General features: G+C 40.0%; 1 protein-coding gene across 1 annotated transcript in view; it reads left to right on the top strand.

Annotated features, from left to right (window-relative positions):
• Positions 1–15,862, top strand: part of banp (BTG3 associated nuclear protein) — a 377,911-nt gene that overhangs the window by 327,104 nt on the left and 34,945 nt on the right. The window contains exon 12 of the mRNA XM_028810115.2: positions 12,652–12,798. Coding sequence (XP_028665948.1) covers positions 12,652–12,798 — 147 coding nt within the window. The remainder of the gene's footprint in view (positions 1–12,651; positions 12,799–15,862) is intronic.

Here is a 15,862-nt window from a genome sequence, read left to right on the forward strand (position 1 = left end):
CATCTTGGCAGCCTATTGATCTCAGTAGTCAAGTAATTATTTGAATTCTTCTTTACCGTCTGTTTTGGTAATGGAGTCTGGGTAAGGGGATGAGAAATACAGCCCAAGATTAAAAGAAAGGTCATACATTAGTACTTACAAAGCAGATGCTGTTAACACTATAAAAATCAGTTTACAGTATTTTTATAATTATAGCAAGTTTGTAAAGTCCTTGATTAGATGTATATTCACTATATTAACATTTTGTTAACCAAAAAATGTAGACATTTTAAGTTTTTTTTTACTTTTGTATTAATAATGATTATCTAAAATATGACATTGTGATGAAGTATTGTGTATACAGCAGAGGAGTTTAAAGGAAATTATAGTCAATATGAACACCAGTAAGCAATGCTTTACACACTGAGTTGAGTAAATCTGCAAAAGGCTACAAAGTCATGTAGCTGAAACACAGACAATATTGAAGATAATGCTTAATAGTAATGTTAATTATTAAGTCAATTATGAGTCCTTTATTCTAAGAAGTATGCCAATATATTATAATCTATTACTGTATGGCAGTCTTTCCATTCCATTTTTGTTGAGTTAAGACTGTGCCTTGAAATCTGCATCTTATTTAATGAACGTTGGCAAAATTTCTTGAAGAAAAAAATATAGGGCCAAATGTTAACACAAAACATTTATGTGTCCTTGAATAATTTTCATATTCTTTTCTAAATAAACAATATTTCTGAAACAACGCTAGTCTTTTGCTGAGTCTCAGCTCTGCAGGCCCCTTATTTACTTAATTGTTCAGTGTGTTTTTAAGTGAACCTCAAACATCTGGGCTTTCTCCTGTTTTTCATGTTATCTGTCTGGAAATTCTTCATTAGCCAAGAACACTGTGAACTGGTGGGTTTTGTTGTTTCTTTTAGTCTCTATTGAAAAAGAAAAAAAAACTAAACAATGCTGAAATGACTCACCCTAGTCCTGCTGTAACATTTTTCAATTTATTTCTCCAGACACAAGACATTCTTTTTGACCTGATCATAAGACGCTGTTTTCAGGAGTAGCTTTCTTACAGAGTAGGGATTATGTCAATGTATCACTTACTCATCATGATGGACAGAGCTTTGTGAAACTCTCAGAAGTCCAGATAATGTAACACTATGAGTCCACCCTTATTCAGCTTGTTCAAAAAAAAGAAAAAAAAAGAAGAAGAAGCAAAATACTGGCAATTGATGTTTAGATATAAGCAGGCTTGCCATATTGTAAGAATTTTAAAAAATGGTCGTAATTGTAACTTAACAGGGTTGTGACTTACAGTGGGTGAAAAAATATATAAATTTTCATGTTTTTGATAGAATTTGACACCTTTTTTATAAAGATATTAAATTGATTTAAAATACAGTATAGCCATGGTATTACTAGTGTTTCTAATGGTTATTACCCACATATGGCTGCAAATAAAGTATTTAAAAAAGGCCCATGGTAAACTCCCTTTACTCATCCTTAATTAGTTATGTATAAATGCTAATTAGTTATCAGGGACACCTTTGTAATTGCTTCAGCACTGCTGAAGCCTGTTATTTTGATATCCCTTTCCTCCTACAGGGTTGTGCAGCTGGGCCTTCCCCCTGCTTTTCTATGCTGGTTAGATCCAGTTCGTCCAATAGACACCTTCGTACAAAGTCTTCAGTTTACTGGCAATTTGCAAAAAAAAAAATAAAATAATAGACTTGACATATTTCTTGTGAAAGCTGTTTTATTTTTTGAACTCAGAACTGAACTTTGGGAGTGCCAGTACCTTGTAACACAAATGAACAGAATAACAAGCTTCAGTGGTGTTAATGGAATTACAAAGGTTCCTCTAATAATCAATTAGTATTTAAAAATGCTGTAAGTATTGTGAAGATAAACAAGTCACAAACAAATATAAAGGTTTGGGGATTGGCCCCTTGTAATGATTTGCTCCTGGTCAAGATGATAAATAATGATTTTATCAGACATTCGACAACGATTTTTGCTTCTCTCGGCTTTTATACACAATGCAATCAAAATGGCTACAGGAAGTGCTAATAACAGGAAGTGACGTCATCAATGGGAACCGGAAGTAACATCATCATAGCGGGACCGGAAGTGGCGTCATCAGCGGGAGCTGGACGTGGTGTCATCATAGCGGGACCGGAAAAGTGACATCATCAATGGGAACCAAAAGTGATGTCATCATGGCGGGACCGGAAGTGACGTCATCATGTCAGGTTCGGAAAGAGACGTTATCAACAGGAGCCGGAAGTGTTGCTATGGCGGTTGAAGTGTAGGATGAACCGTTATCTGCCGAGTTAATTATTTCGGGTACGTTATTATTTCTCTTCTTTAGTTCTGTAAGGTCAGAAAGAGAGGCATTAACACCGTCATACAACCCCCATCTTGTAACCATTCACTCACCTCTGGGCCTGTTGATTGCCTCCTAAGCGCATGTGTGTGACATGACCCCCCTCCAGCCCAGTCCCCTTGGGTCGGGCGGCCATAACCAAGAGGTCGAAGGTCCGGGAGAGAACATCAGCATTGGCCTGAAGAGAACCCCGCCGATAAGTGACTCTGAACCTGTAAGGTTGTAAATCCAAGAACCACCTGGTGACACTAGGATTAGACTCCCGATTCAAGGCCATCCAATGTAAAGCAGCATGATCTGTCACGAGAGTGAATTCCCGTCCCAACAGGTCGTATCGAAGATGTGTCACAGCCCACTTGATAGACTAAGCCTCCCATTCCACCTGTCGCATACCTCGTCTCCCTATCTATCAGTTTCCGGGTGAGGTATAAAATGGGGTGTTCAGCACCGTTGATGCATTGGCTCAACACGGTGCCAAGTCCTGTGTCCAATGCATTGGTCTGGAGAATTAAAGGATAGCAAAAGTTAGGAGATTTCAAAACAGGTGCTGACGTAAGGGCCGACTTCAAGTCACTAAATGCAGCTTCAGTACATACAGTAGATCCCATACCACTTTAAGAGGAGCCTTTTTCTTTGTTAGATTGATAAGAGGCGCAGCCATCTCGGAAAAACGTTGAACAAAACGATGATAGTAACTCGCCAAACGCAAGAAAGCCTGAACTTACCTCTTTGTAATCAGACAGGGCCATTTGAGAATGGCATCAATTTTAGAACACTGAGGCCGCACCAATCCACCCCCCACCAGATAGCCTAAATATTTGGCTTCATGTAACCCAAAGAAGCATTTCTTGGGGTTAATATGAAGACCGGCTTTAGCTAGTGTGAGAAGAACGGACTGCACATGAACTACATAATCCTCCCACGTGCCGGAATAGATTACAATGTCATCCAGGTAGGCGGCACTATAGGAATTGTGGGGCCGTAACAGTGTGTCCACCAGACGTTGAAAAGTAGCCAGAGCCCCATGCAATCCAAAAGGTTTGGGGATTGCCAGTGTCCACTAGGGGTACTAAAAGCGTTTTTTTCTTTAGCAGAATCCGTTAAGGGAATTTGCCAGTACCCTTTGGTCATGTCAAGAATAGTTAGAAACTTAGCGTTACCCAACCTCTCGAGGAGGTCATCCACTCGAGGCATGGGATACGTGACAAATTTAGAAACCTGATTGAGACGACGGAAGTCAATACAGAACCTCCACGACCCATCTGGCTTAGGAATTAAGACGATTGGACTAGACCATGGACTATAGCTTTCTTCAATAATGCCCATTTCTAGCATTCGTCTCATTTCCAACTCAACTTCAGCTTTCTTTGCTTCCGGAAGTCGGTATGGTCTTTCCCTGACAATTATCCCGGGTTCGGTGACAATGTCATGCTCAATCAGCATAGTGCGCCCAGGAAGCTCGCTAACTACCTCAGGAATAGACCAGATAGTTGTACCTAACTCCAGTCTCTGTTTGTCAGATACAGTAGAACCGAAATTAAGGGGTTGGTATTCTACAAGAAGGGAGCGTGGCTGGCCGGAGGGAGACTCGACGTCCCTGTCCTTCCACGGCTTTAACAAATTTATATGAAATACACACTCGCATGGCCGATGATTTGGTTGTTTAACTAAATATTCGACCAGCCCTTTTCATTCCTTAATTTCATAAGGCCCATGCCAATGAGTTAACAATTTAGAATGCGAAGTAGGTACGAGCACCATAACACGATCCCCCGGGCGGAATTCCCTGAGGGTGGTGTTACAATTATAATAACGTGCCTGCGCTGCTTGAGCCTTTTCCATATAGTCTTTTAGTACAGGCCGAATTTTATTTAATCTATTGTGTAATTGCGCGATATACTCCCAATATATTAGAAGATGAGAGGACCTCCTCTTCCCATCCTTCTTTTAACATATCTAATAAACCACAGGGTTGTCTTCCATAAAGGAGTTCAAATGGAGAAAAACCTGTGGAGGTCTGGGGGACTTCACGATAGGCAAAGAGGATGAGGGAAAGTAACTGGTCCCAGTTCCTTCTGTCCTCGCTAACTACCTTACGTAGCATCTGTTTAAGCGTCTCATTGAAACGCTGTACCAGCCCATCAGTTTGAGGGTGATAGACCAACGTCTTCAGATGTTTAATCCTGAGTAACCTAGCAACCTTCCTGAATGTTTCTGAAGTGAAGGGAGTTCCTTGGTCTGTTAAAACCTCTTTGGGAATCCCCACACGTGTGAAAATCCCTACTATTTCCCGTGCGATTGATTTTGAATTGGCTGAGCGCAACGGGACAGCTTCTGGATATCGCGTGACATAATCAATTAACACAAGTATATATTTATGACCTCGCAGTGAAGTTTCAATGGGTCCCATGAGATCGATTCCAACTCTTTCAAAGGGCACATCAATTAAGGGAAGGGGAATCAGAGGAGCACGGTCCCTTCTAGGAATCTGACGGATCTGACACTCCGGACAGGACGTGCAGAAACGTCTGACCTCCTCATTAATTCCCGGCCAGTAAAATCTGAACTTAATGCGTTCTAACGTTTTTTCGGTCCCCAAATGGGCGCCAAGTAAATGAGCATGTGCCAATTCACACACCTGACGACGATATGTGCGTGGAATTAACAGTAACTCATGTACAACACCTTCATGATCTGCAACGCGATATAATAAATCATTTTTTATAACAAAGTAAGGCATTCGTGGTACAGGTTCATCAGACTTATGTCCGTTTACTGAAATTACTGCATTTCTTGCGAATTTCAAGGAATCATCGTTCCATTGCTCCCGTTTAAAAGAGGAAGGAGTAAATTTAAATTGAGAAGATAAATCACTAATGGGATCTTGGGCTACCTCAAGGGGCGGAGCGTCGGTCGCATGAGGTCCTTCGGGTGGTGGGAGGCCCCTCGTAGTGCCTAATGTGCCTTTGTCTCCGTTTTCTATGGTGTCACTTTCACTATTTTGGAGCTATTACACGGCGTGGAGGCAATCGGATTAACTGTTTTACCCTCCATTATCAGGCCTTCAATAGCTACAGGATCAGTTTTTATTTTACCGCTATTTATTTGAGACCAGTCTCGTCCCAATATTACAGGATACGGCGGATCCATCATTACAGCCACGGTCACGCGATTCATGACGTCTCCCACCGTTATAATACAAGAAGCAGGTTATAGTATCGGGTATCCCCGTGTATACATTTTAAGCTGATCTTATAATGTAACCACTGTCACAGCAAAACAAAATGACGAGCAACAATAGATATGTTACTTCCAGAATCGAATAACACCATTACTCTATATCCATTCAAAATTACTGCTCTTGTACATGGGGAAGATAAGGGGTTAACAACAGCACAATACCTCTCTCCTTTTCCCAAAGAACAGTCCATTGGCTCCGGGGATGGGCACGCGGTGAATAGATGTCCCAGCCCTCCACGCTTGAAACAGCACGGAGGTAAGGCAGGTTTTTCTTTCTTCTTAGCGGAGACATCCGTAGTAAATCGGGTAGGCTCACAAAAGGCACACGAACTGTCGGGGTTGGCGAGAGAGCCGTTCTGATCCGCCTGATTTACAAACCCCCAATGTCGATCTACCACCTCCACTAGAGTATCCATGGAGGACACATCTTGGTGGAGGACTAGCTGGGCGAGATTCTTGGGTAGTGTGTGTATGAAGGTTTCTATGGTTAACAACTCGGCCATCCGTTGGGCACTATTTACATCTGGCTGTAGCCATCAGCCCACTTTGCCCTAGACCTCGTACACTTGTATTTGCACAGATCTTTCGGGGTCAAATTTCCACTCACGCCATTCCCTCGCCTGCTGTTCCGTAGATACGCCATAGCGTTTAAATATCACCTGTTTTAAAAGATCATAGTTGGAGGACTACTCCTCAGACAGATCATAGTAAGCCCTCTGCACCTCCCCCTTCAGATAAGGAGCCAGAATGTAGGCCCATTCCGAATGTGGCCATGCATTACATTTGGCATTTCTTTCAAATATCAGGAAGTATGATTCCACATCATCTCTTTCGGTTAACTAGGTTAATAGAGGAGGTACTGACCGGGATGTCTCCACTCTTACTGCTGCAGCTGCCCGTGCCTCAGATTCTGCCAATCTGGTCTGAGTATCTCCCAACTGAATCTTTACTTGTTGGAGTTCTGTCACCAGAGTGTTCACGACTACATTCAGGTCTTGTCCCTCGGTCATGATAAGACAATCGATCCTGCCGACTACGCCAATTGTGAAGATAAACAAGTCACAAACAAATATAAAGGTTTGGGAATTGGCCCCTTGTAATGATTTGCTCCTGGTCAAGATGATACATAATGATTTTATCAGACATTCGACAATGATAAGTTGCTTCTCTCGGCTTTTATACACAATGCAATCAAAATGGCTACAGGAAGTGGTAATATCAGGAAATGACGTCATCAATGGGAACCGGAAAGTGACATCGTCATGGCTGGACTGGAAGTGACATCTTCAGCGGGAGCCGAACGTGACGTCATCGTGGCGGGACCGGAAATTACGTCATCAGCGGGAGCCGGAAAGTGCCGTCATCATGTCAGGATCGGAAAGAGACGTTAGCAACAGGAGCCGGAAGTGTTGCTATGGAGGTTGAAGTGTAACATGAACGGTTATCTGCCGAGTTAATTATTTCGGGTACGTTATTATTTCTCTTCTTTAGTTCTGTAAGGTCAGAAGGAGAGGCATTAACACCGTCATACAACCCCCCCATCTTGTAACCATTCACTCACCTCTGGGCCTGTTGATTGCCTCCTAAGCGCACGTGTGTGACAGTATGTAAGGATAAGCTAAGGGAGTTTACTATTAACACACTAAATGAATTGTTTCTGAAAATGGAGCTTTGTAGCTATATGTGAATAATAAATTAAAAATCAGTCATTTCAACCCTTTTATTCTCCATTCACTAATTTTGTAAGTCGTTTATTAAGTTTAGGGGTGCCAGGATTGGTAATAGCTTTTCCTGGCATTGTGCTCAAGTAGGGTACCAACCACGAAGGAGGTGCCAATCCAGAACAGAGCCCATTCTCAAACACACCCATATTTACTTATATTGAGCCAATTTGGATTTTCCAAATAAAAATAGGATGCTGGAAACACAAAAAGCATCAAGACCCAGCATTGGGATAATAACACAGGTCTCTGGATCTATAAAAGCAGCAGTCCTAACCACAGCGATTAGTTTTCTACTTTTTTCTCCTTTAAAACGCTATCCACTTTTTTATTATGTAATAACAGAATTTTATTTTTTTTAATGAACTGGTACTAGAATGTTGGACAATTGTTATGGCAGAAGAATGCCAGCCAACGGCACCACTCATCTTCTGGCTCAGAGGCTGCTAGCTGAATGACCTAAGACAATGTGTTGCCAGATACTAAGAACTATAGTTAGCCATAGTTTAGTTACAATTAAAAATTTCCAACATTTATCCAGGTTTAGTGCTTAAGCTGTTGGTGTCCACTCTAATCACGTGCTGAATCCATGTGGATTCATTTGGCTTTAAAATAACATTTGTGACAGAGAGCCACATTGTTATTTGTGACTTTTTTTTTTCTTTTTAATAGTCTACCACTGTTTGAATCCCACAGTTAATTATGCATTTTACTTTGTTTTGTTTTCTTTATGTTGGAAAAGTTAAATAAAAAAAAAGGATGTTGGATTACACAGTTTCTTTCTAAGGAACCACAGTCATTGAAGAAATAGATTTAGAAAAATAAGAAATGAACCGCATATTAAATATATTTTTTGGCTTTGGCTGAATCAAATTTTAGGAAGCAGTAATCTACATGCATATATTCTATATTACACATCTTTACTGTTTTAATTACTGTTGGCAGAAACAACTTTTATGGGCTTGATATCGCTCCAAGCTTGATTTAATTGGTCTGTTTCCTGCAAATCTACCACCTGGGCCAATTAATCCTCTTTTTTGGCTTAATGTCATTCAGACTGAAGGCTGTGAAGATGTATGGACAAGTAAGAACTTAAAAAGCAGTATAGCACCACTCACTTTTTTTTGCTGCTCAGCATGTAAGGCTGCCAAATAACTGTCCTTCACATCTAAGTTTATAATATTAGTGGAAAGAAGGGGTTTTTACAAAAATGCTGATTGGTTCATTATGAGATTTTTTACTTATGAGAGTGGAATCTATAAAGCCAAGAGACAGAATTAAAGCTCCTTTTAGTCCACATTTTTCGGGGGATTGTGGCTTATTCCCTTCATTCCTAAATTATTTTGTCCCACCTAGATTTAAATGTTCAGTATGAGCCTTTCCAGTTTGAAAATGAGTTAATACGTTGTTCATCTTGGTTCTCAATCAATTGTTCAAAAGCAAACTCAAGATCGTAAGGCTGCTTATTTACGTTGTTCAGTAGATTTGATTGTTAACCTTCACTAACAGTCTCTTTATTGGTGTTTTTGCATTTATTTCAGTACTTGAAGGCTTGATATGTGAACCCTTGAGATGTAAGGTTTTCCGTGAAATACGACAATTGTATCAATAGTTTATATGCTGATGTTTTTTGTGATGACTCGTGTTTAGAATTACTTTCATTTTTGAAATGTTGTTTGATAATGTTCACATTATTACAATAAATTCCTGTCAATAACATTTTGTACGAATTCCTTGCCACATTCACTGACATTTTGTGCAGGGCCTGTTGCCAGTTACACAATGGGATATGTGTCATCAATCTCTAACTTTATAATTTTATGAAGGCCTGCAATTTGAACACCTTGACAATAAAGCATAACAGTCATAAATTCTGAGACAGAAATAAATAAATATATTTTTGTATACTACATGTTATAAAAATGCCTTAATTTTATAATATTTCTGTGATGGAGTGCCATAAGCCTACAATTGGAATGACATTTTGGAACACCATCTCCTTATGGCAGCAGCTCTTTTGTGCCGGCTTCCAGCTTTTATTTCCCCCTAGTGGTACATTTTGGAAATTTTGCAGCTCATAACTGGAACCCACACTCTGCAGATGTAGTGCAAGGAATTATTACTGTTTAAACTGATAGTACTCTTCTACACAGCTTGCTGACCTGATCCACAACAAGACATCATACAGGCAAATATCAGAGAAGATAGAAGAATTTGGTTTCTTTTACAGTGTAAAACAGTATGTTGAAATATTACAGAATTAAAATTAACATCATAAACAAGAACAACAACTATTATTTATATAGCACAATTTAATAGAAATGGTATAGCTCAAAGTTCTTTACAAGATGAAGAAAGATAAGTTTATATGAAACAAAAATAAGATTAGGAAATACTAAATGACAAAGAATAAAGTTAGGTCAGGTGGTTGGGAGGACAGAAAAAAAAAAAAAACTGCAGATGGGTCAGAGAAAAAAAAAACAAATCTGCAGGTGTTCCAAGGCCTAGAGACTTCCCAGCCACCACTGGGCATTCTACCTAACATAAATGATCTAAATCAGTCCTCATGGCTTTCAGGCTACACGTGAAAGAATTTGATGATGGTGGTCATGTGGACATCTGGGGTACTGCCTTCAATCCATCGATACAGGTACTGCATGGTGCCTTGATCAGGTGGTGGTGGCGTGATAGAACACCACCACAGAACACCAGAAAAAGAACAGCAGAATATAGTAGGGATTAGTACAGATTGCGGAGCCTTGATGAAAATGATAATTCAGTGCACATACAGTTTAACAGGGATAAACTTAAATGTAGTGTGACAGACGACCGGCTATGGACTCCGGTCGTCACCCCCAGGCCACTAGGAGGAGCCCTCCGGACAGCATATTTGTGCCCCGAGTTCCAGCAGGGCCTCATGGACTTTGTAGTGTTGTGACACAGCCCTGCTGGATACCTTGGGGGCCGCCAGGAGTCGCTGTAGGGGGGCTAGTGGGCTCCGGCATGCCCTATAACCCGGGAGTGCATCTCAGTCACGTGACTGGAAGAAGCGATGTGCTCCCGGGATGAAGAAAAGGACTGTTTGCCCTGACCCGGAAGGAAAACGGACTGGTGGGTTTGGCTTGGAGCCACTTCCGGGTCAGGGGCTATAAAAGGACTCTGGGAAGCCCAGAACACCGAGCTGAGCTGGGAGGAAGGTGGGCTAAGTGTCTGGGCGAGGAGGATTGGTTTATAGAGAGTCTTTATTGTGTTTATGAGTATGTGGAGGAGAGTGCTTGGTGCACCGTATAATAACAAAATAAATTATAGTTGTACTTTTACCTCGTGTCAAGAGTGGTACCTGAGGGTTCGAGAGGTGGACACAAGCCTCATCTGTTACAGTAGCTATGAGAAAGCCATGTCAAAATAATGGGTTTTAGCAGCTTTTTAAAATGCTCCACTGTATTGGTCTGGTGAATTTCTATATATAAACTATTTCAGATTTTAGGTGCATAACAGCAGAAGGCCACCTCACCACTTCTTTTAAGTATAGCTCTTGGAATTATACACAGACCCTCATTGGAAGATCTAAGGTTAGTTGGAGTGTAAGGTAACAGGCTTTCCAAAATATAGGGCGGAGCGAGATTATTCAAGCCTTTGTAAACCATTAGCAGTATTTTAAAGTCAATTCTTAATGGCACAGGTAACCAATATAATGACATAAAAACTGGAGAGATGTGCTCAGATTTCCTTTTCCTAGTTAAGATTCTGGCAGCTGCATTCTGCAATTGTTGCCACCGATTGACATCTTTGTTAGGTAGTCCTGAAAGGAGTGTGTTACAATAATCTAGTCAACTAAAAACAAAAGCGTAAACAAGCAGGGAAAGGAACTAGTGGTACCACATAAATTATGTTCATATTTTCTATATGGACAAATATCTATTGGTTATGTTCAGTGAAATGAACATACAACTACCATCACCTTTTAGCATTTTTTGTAATGGAAAGACATGGGGAACCAGGTCTGTTACAGTGATCCCTCGCTATATTGCGCTTCGCCTTTCGCGGCTTCACTCTATCGCGGATTTTATATGTAAGCATATTTAAATATATATCGCGGATTTTTTGCCGGTTCGCGGATTTCTGAGGACAATGGGTCTTTTAATTTCTGGTACATGCTTCCTCAGTTGGTTTGCCCAGTTGATTTCATACAAGAGACGCTATTGGCAGATGGCTGAGAAGAAACCCAACTTACTTTCTCTATCTCTTTCTTGCGCTGACTTTCTCTGATCCTGACGTAGGGGGTGTGAGCAGGGGGGCTGTTCGCACACCTAGACGATACGGACGCTCGTCTAAAAATGCTGAAAGATTATCTTCACGTTGCTACCTTCTGTGTGCAGCTGCTTCCTGAAGCGACATGCTGCACGGTGCTTCGCATACTTAAAAGCTCAAAGGGCACGTATTGATTTTTGACTTTGTTTTTCTCTGTCTCTCTCTCTCTCTCTCTCTCTCTCCCTGCTCCTGACGGAGGGGGTGTGAGCTGCCGCCTTTAACAGCTTTGTACCGGCGGTGCTTCGCATACTTAAAAGCCAAACAGCCCTATTGATTTGTTTGCTTTCCTCTCTGTTTCCTTTGAAGAGGAAGATATGTTTGCATTCTTTTAATTGTGAGACAGAACTGTCATCTCTGTCTTGTCATGGAGCACAGTTTAAACTTTTGAAAAAGAGACAAATGTTTGTTTGCAGTGTTTGAATAACGTTCCTGTCTCTCTACAACCTCCTGTGTTTCTGCGCAAATCTGTGACCCAAGCATGACAATATAAAAATAACCATATAAACATATGGTTTCTACTTCGCAGATTTTCTTATTTCGCGGGTGGCTCTGAAACGCAACCCCCGCGATAGAGGAGGGATTACTGTATTCTGATTCTGACTTCTAGTGTGAGTGGCAGACAGTCACTGAAGTGGAGACCATTGGTGCCATCACTCATTTTTTGAGGAACAGAGTAATGATGAGTCCTTATTTTTTTCAATATTTTTTGTAAGTGGCACATAATAGAATTATAGTTCCTATTATATATGGCACAATGAACTAACAAGGATGTATTGGGCTCTAGATACCAGAATCTTGAGAATTCCTTTTACAACCTGGTTCTCTTTTTCATTCAAGCAGGTGATACAGGGTAGGGTACCTTTTCATCGATGTGTTAGCTTATATAGGCTGGGAAGTTTTTGATCCTTAATGATTTTTCCGATCTGCCTTCATTTAAGATATTTTCTTACAGATCCTGGTGATAGATAAATCAATAGGTACTTAACTTTTTTCTTATTTTTTTAGGTACTGCGAGGTGCCCAGCTGATTGCAGTGGCTTCCACAGATCCCACAGCGGCTGGAGTAGAGGGCTCCCCGCTCCAAGCAAGTGATATTCAGGTCCAGTATGTGCAGCTAGCACCTGTAGCAGACCACCACACTGCTACAGTTCAAGTAAGTGATCTTCACTTTAAATACCTTTTCTCAAAATCAGCATAATTTTCATTTATTTATTTTATGAAAAAGATCATTCAAGTAAATAATTATGTGGTTTTGCTTCCTTTCTCCATTTATGTTCTGAGTATTATTTTTGTTTCAGTTTCAGACAATATTGCTTTGACTTCACATAATAACATAGCATATGTGCTTGCAGTATTTCATAGCATTACTCAGTATTTATGGTTTAAACACTGTCTTTCATGGTGGCTTGTTAAGTACAGGAATATTTCATTGAAAGCGTCATCCCATTAAGAAGGAACCAGAAAAGATTTTACATGTTTGTCCCTTTTTTCCCTCTTTACTTAACACCTTTAGTTACACATTTTATGTATATTAAATGTAAGGTACATATCATATACATTATGCACATCAAATTTCATTCAAGTGGCAATTTTTGTAAATTTCAAGAAACGTACAGTGAAATAGTGTCACCTGTTTTGTGTGTATGTGTATGTGTGTACAGTGTGCTGAACTGATACTGTAGCAACAGGCAGACTGATATCGCTGGTTCAGCTGCATATTCACTTCAAAGTTTTGAACTTTATATTCTGTGGTTTTACTGCGATAGATTGGATCCATGATTTCTGAAGTTAACAGAGTGAGGTAAGAAATTAGCTTCTTGGATTTTTTCATCCAATTACTGCTCGTTTTAAAACTGCTCAGGATATTGTTTTCCAACTGCCACTATTGAGTGATTGGCTCCTCTGGTATGAAGCTTTTAAGTTATGTATAGTAATGTTTTAAAAAAAGACGCACTTCCAAATAGAATCTTATTGTTTAATCCCATATCTTGAAAATGCACATAGATATGGAACAAGATGATTCACTGTGGTGACCCCACAGCAAAAGAAGCAAGCATAAGAAGACAAAGAATTTAGTGCGTGTGTTCTTGTAATGAACTGCTATTCCCTCCAAGACTGGCACTTGCCTTCCAGAGATGAAGCTGGTGAATTTTCTCTGTTTTGATTACAATGCACATTTGATGGATTTCAGATTTATTCAGTGTTGGTTCTTTCTTACAATGCAGCATATTCAACACTTTGAATATATAGTCTAGCATGGCGGTTTAGTGTTTAGTAGCAATGGTGCCTCATGGCTCCTGGACACCATGTTTAGTATACTGAGTATGGTCACTGCACATTCCCCTTCTATCTATGTAGGGTTTTTTTCAGGACTCTGTCTCTCATTTCCTGTTACACTAAACAGACATTTTAAATCGGCTAGATTTGTGTAGATGAGTGTCTCTGCCCTTTGATGGACTGGCACCACATTTGACTATATAGTCTTCTTAGCAGTGTTTCTAAGCATTGTCTGGATTTTATGTAAAAATATCATAGTAAGGTTTTTGTGAGAGCAGGTGACATACAGTTTGGCCAGACATATCTGGGTGCAAATTACTGACTGGCAGGGAACCACAGTTGTTTGAAACATAAGGGTTAATCTGATGAGAGGAACTGATGGTATAAATATGAATTCTCTTTTATCACATCCTATTAAGACAGTGGCCAATCGTTCTGCCCTCCAGCCATGTTGGTCAGACTGTTACTCACCTTCAGTCATTCAGTTTTAAAGTTAGTCTTGGACATCATAAAGTAAGAGCTTAATGCTCAATACCAGAGAGCTGATAATATCAGTGCCACCGAGCCAATATGTTAAAGACTGTCCCTAAATGCAGCTGATTTTGAGTGATATGGAAACAGAAAAACATACCTACATACAAACACACAACAAGTAAAGTTTATTTATGTAAATGCAGCTGCATTTTATGGCTTTGTGCAGATATTATTTCAAAGGTCTGCTGTAAATTTAAAGTGGAACAGTTACTGTATTTAGAGTAAATACAATTGGTAATCACAATTTTAGCAGAGTATACCTTCAAGTATGGCGGAGAAACAGTGCCAGACAAGTTGCAATGGTGGCGTAATACAGACTGATTATGCTTAAGACCCCATAATGCAATAAATAACTTCAGAGGCAATATGACCCCACCCAGGATGGCTTGTGTTCATGGCAAAAAGAGTGAGGGAAATCCTTGATTACAGAAAAAGTTAAATGTAATGGACAGTCATTAAACCTGGATTATACCAATCATCACACCAACATCACAACCTGTGTGGTGCTCTTTCTCTATCGATAGATCACACTGTAGTATTTCATGCCACTCATTCCAGCCCCAATCCTCCCCTGCTGCCCTAGTGAGTGGTCAATGCTGAAATTATATGTCAAACGCCTGACTTGTGCTGAGGAGTACCTTTTTGCCAAATCTGAAGTCTGTGGTTTTAAAAACAAAGTTGTACATACAGAGAGAATAAATTATGCTTTATAGATGTAGAGATGTTTTAAGTGTTCTTTTTATCTACATCTTGACTTTTATTTTATAATATTGTATATGCATAGAGTGTACACCTAATTACATTTCAGAAGTGACACTGTATAGCTTCATTTATATATTAGATGTTATTACCTGCCTGTTCATACATTGTACTTGTTTATAATGAATGTAACCATTTTTGTAATCTTCTTTTCCACTGCTTCACACAGAGCCTTTTTCTTATCTTCATTTTAATCTTATGTTGGTAGAATAAATACAAACACTGCATAGAAAGCAATGCCATTGATCTAGCTACTCCATTACTGAACGGCAAACCTCACCCTTATTGTGGGGTATTTACTGTTGCCCACAATGGCTGTGTAATGCAAACACATCTGGCATTCCCCAGGAGATCGCCAGCAAAGTGCTGACAAAGCCCAACCTGCTTAACCTTTGAAATCTAATGAGAGCACAATCCAGGGTGGTATGGCTCCGGGTGCTTGTGGTTAAAAGGCTGGTGCCAGACTGAACAGTGACTTGCAATTCATTTTATTAGATTATATATTTTTGAAATTACTTAGTTTACAATTCACTAGAGCATTAAAAAAGTATGTCCTGGTTCGCCGCACAGTTAGGAAGATAAAAACGTAAAATTCAGGTATACCGTATAAGCAGATTTTATTCCTGATGCTGGTGGAGCCAGAAGCT

The sequence above is a fragment of the Erpetoichthys calabaricus genome, chromosome 9 (genome assembly GCF_900747795.2).
Source record: "Erpetoichthys calabaricus chromosome 9, fErpCal1.3, whole genome shotgun sequence".
NCBI classification, from domain to species: domain Eukaryota; kingdom Metazoa; phylum Chordata; class Cladistia; order Polypteriformes; family Polypteridae; genus Erpetoichthys; species Erpetoichthys calabaricus.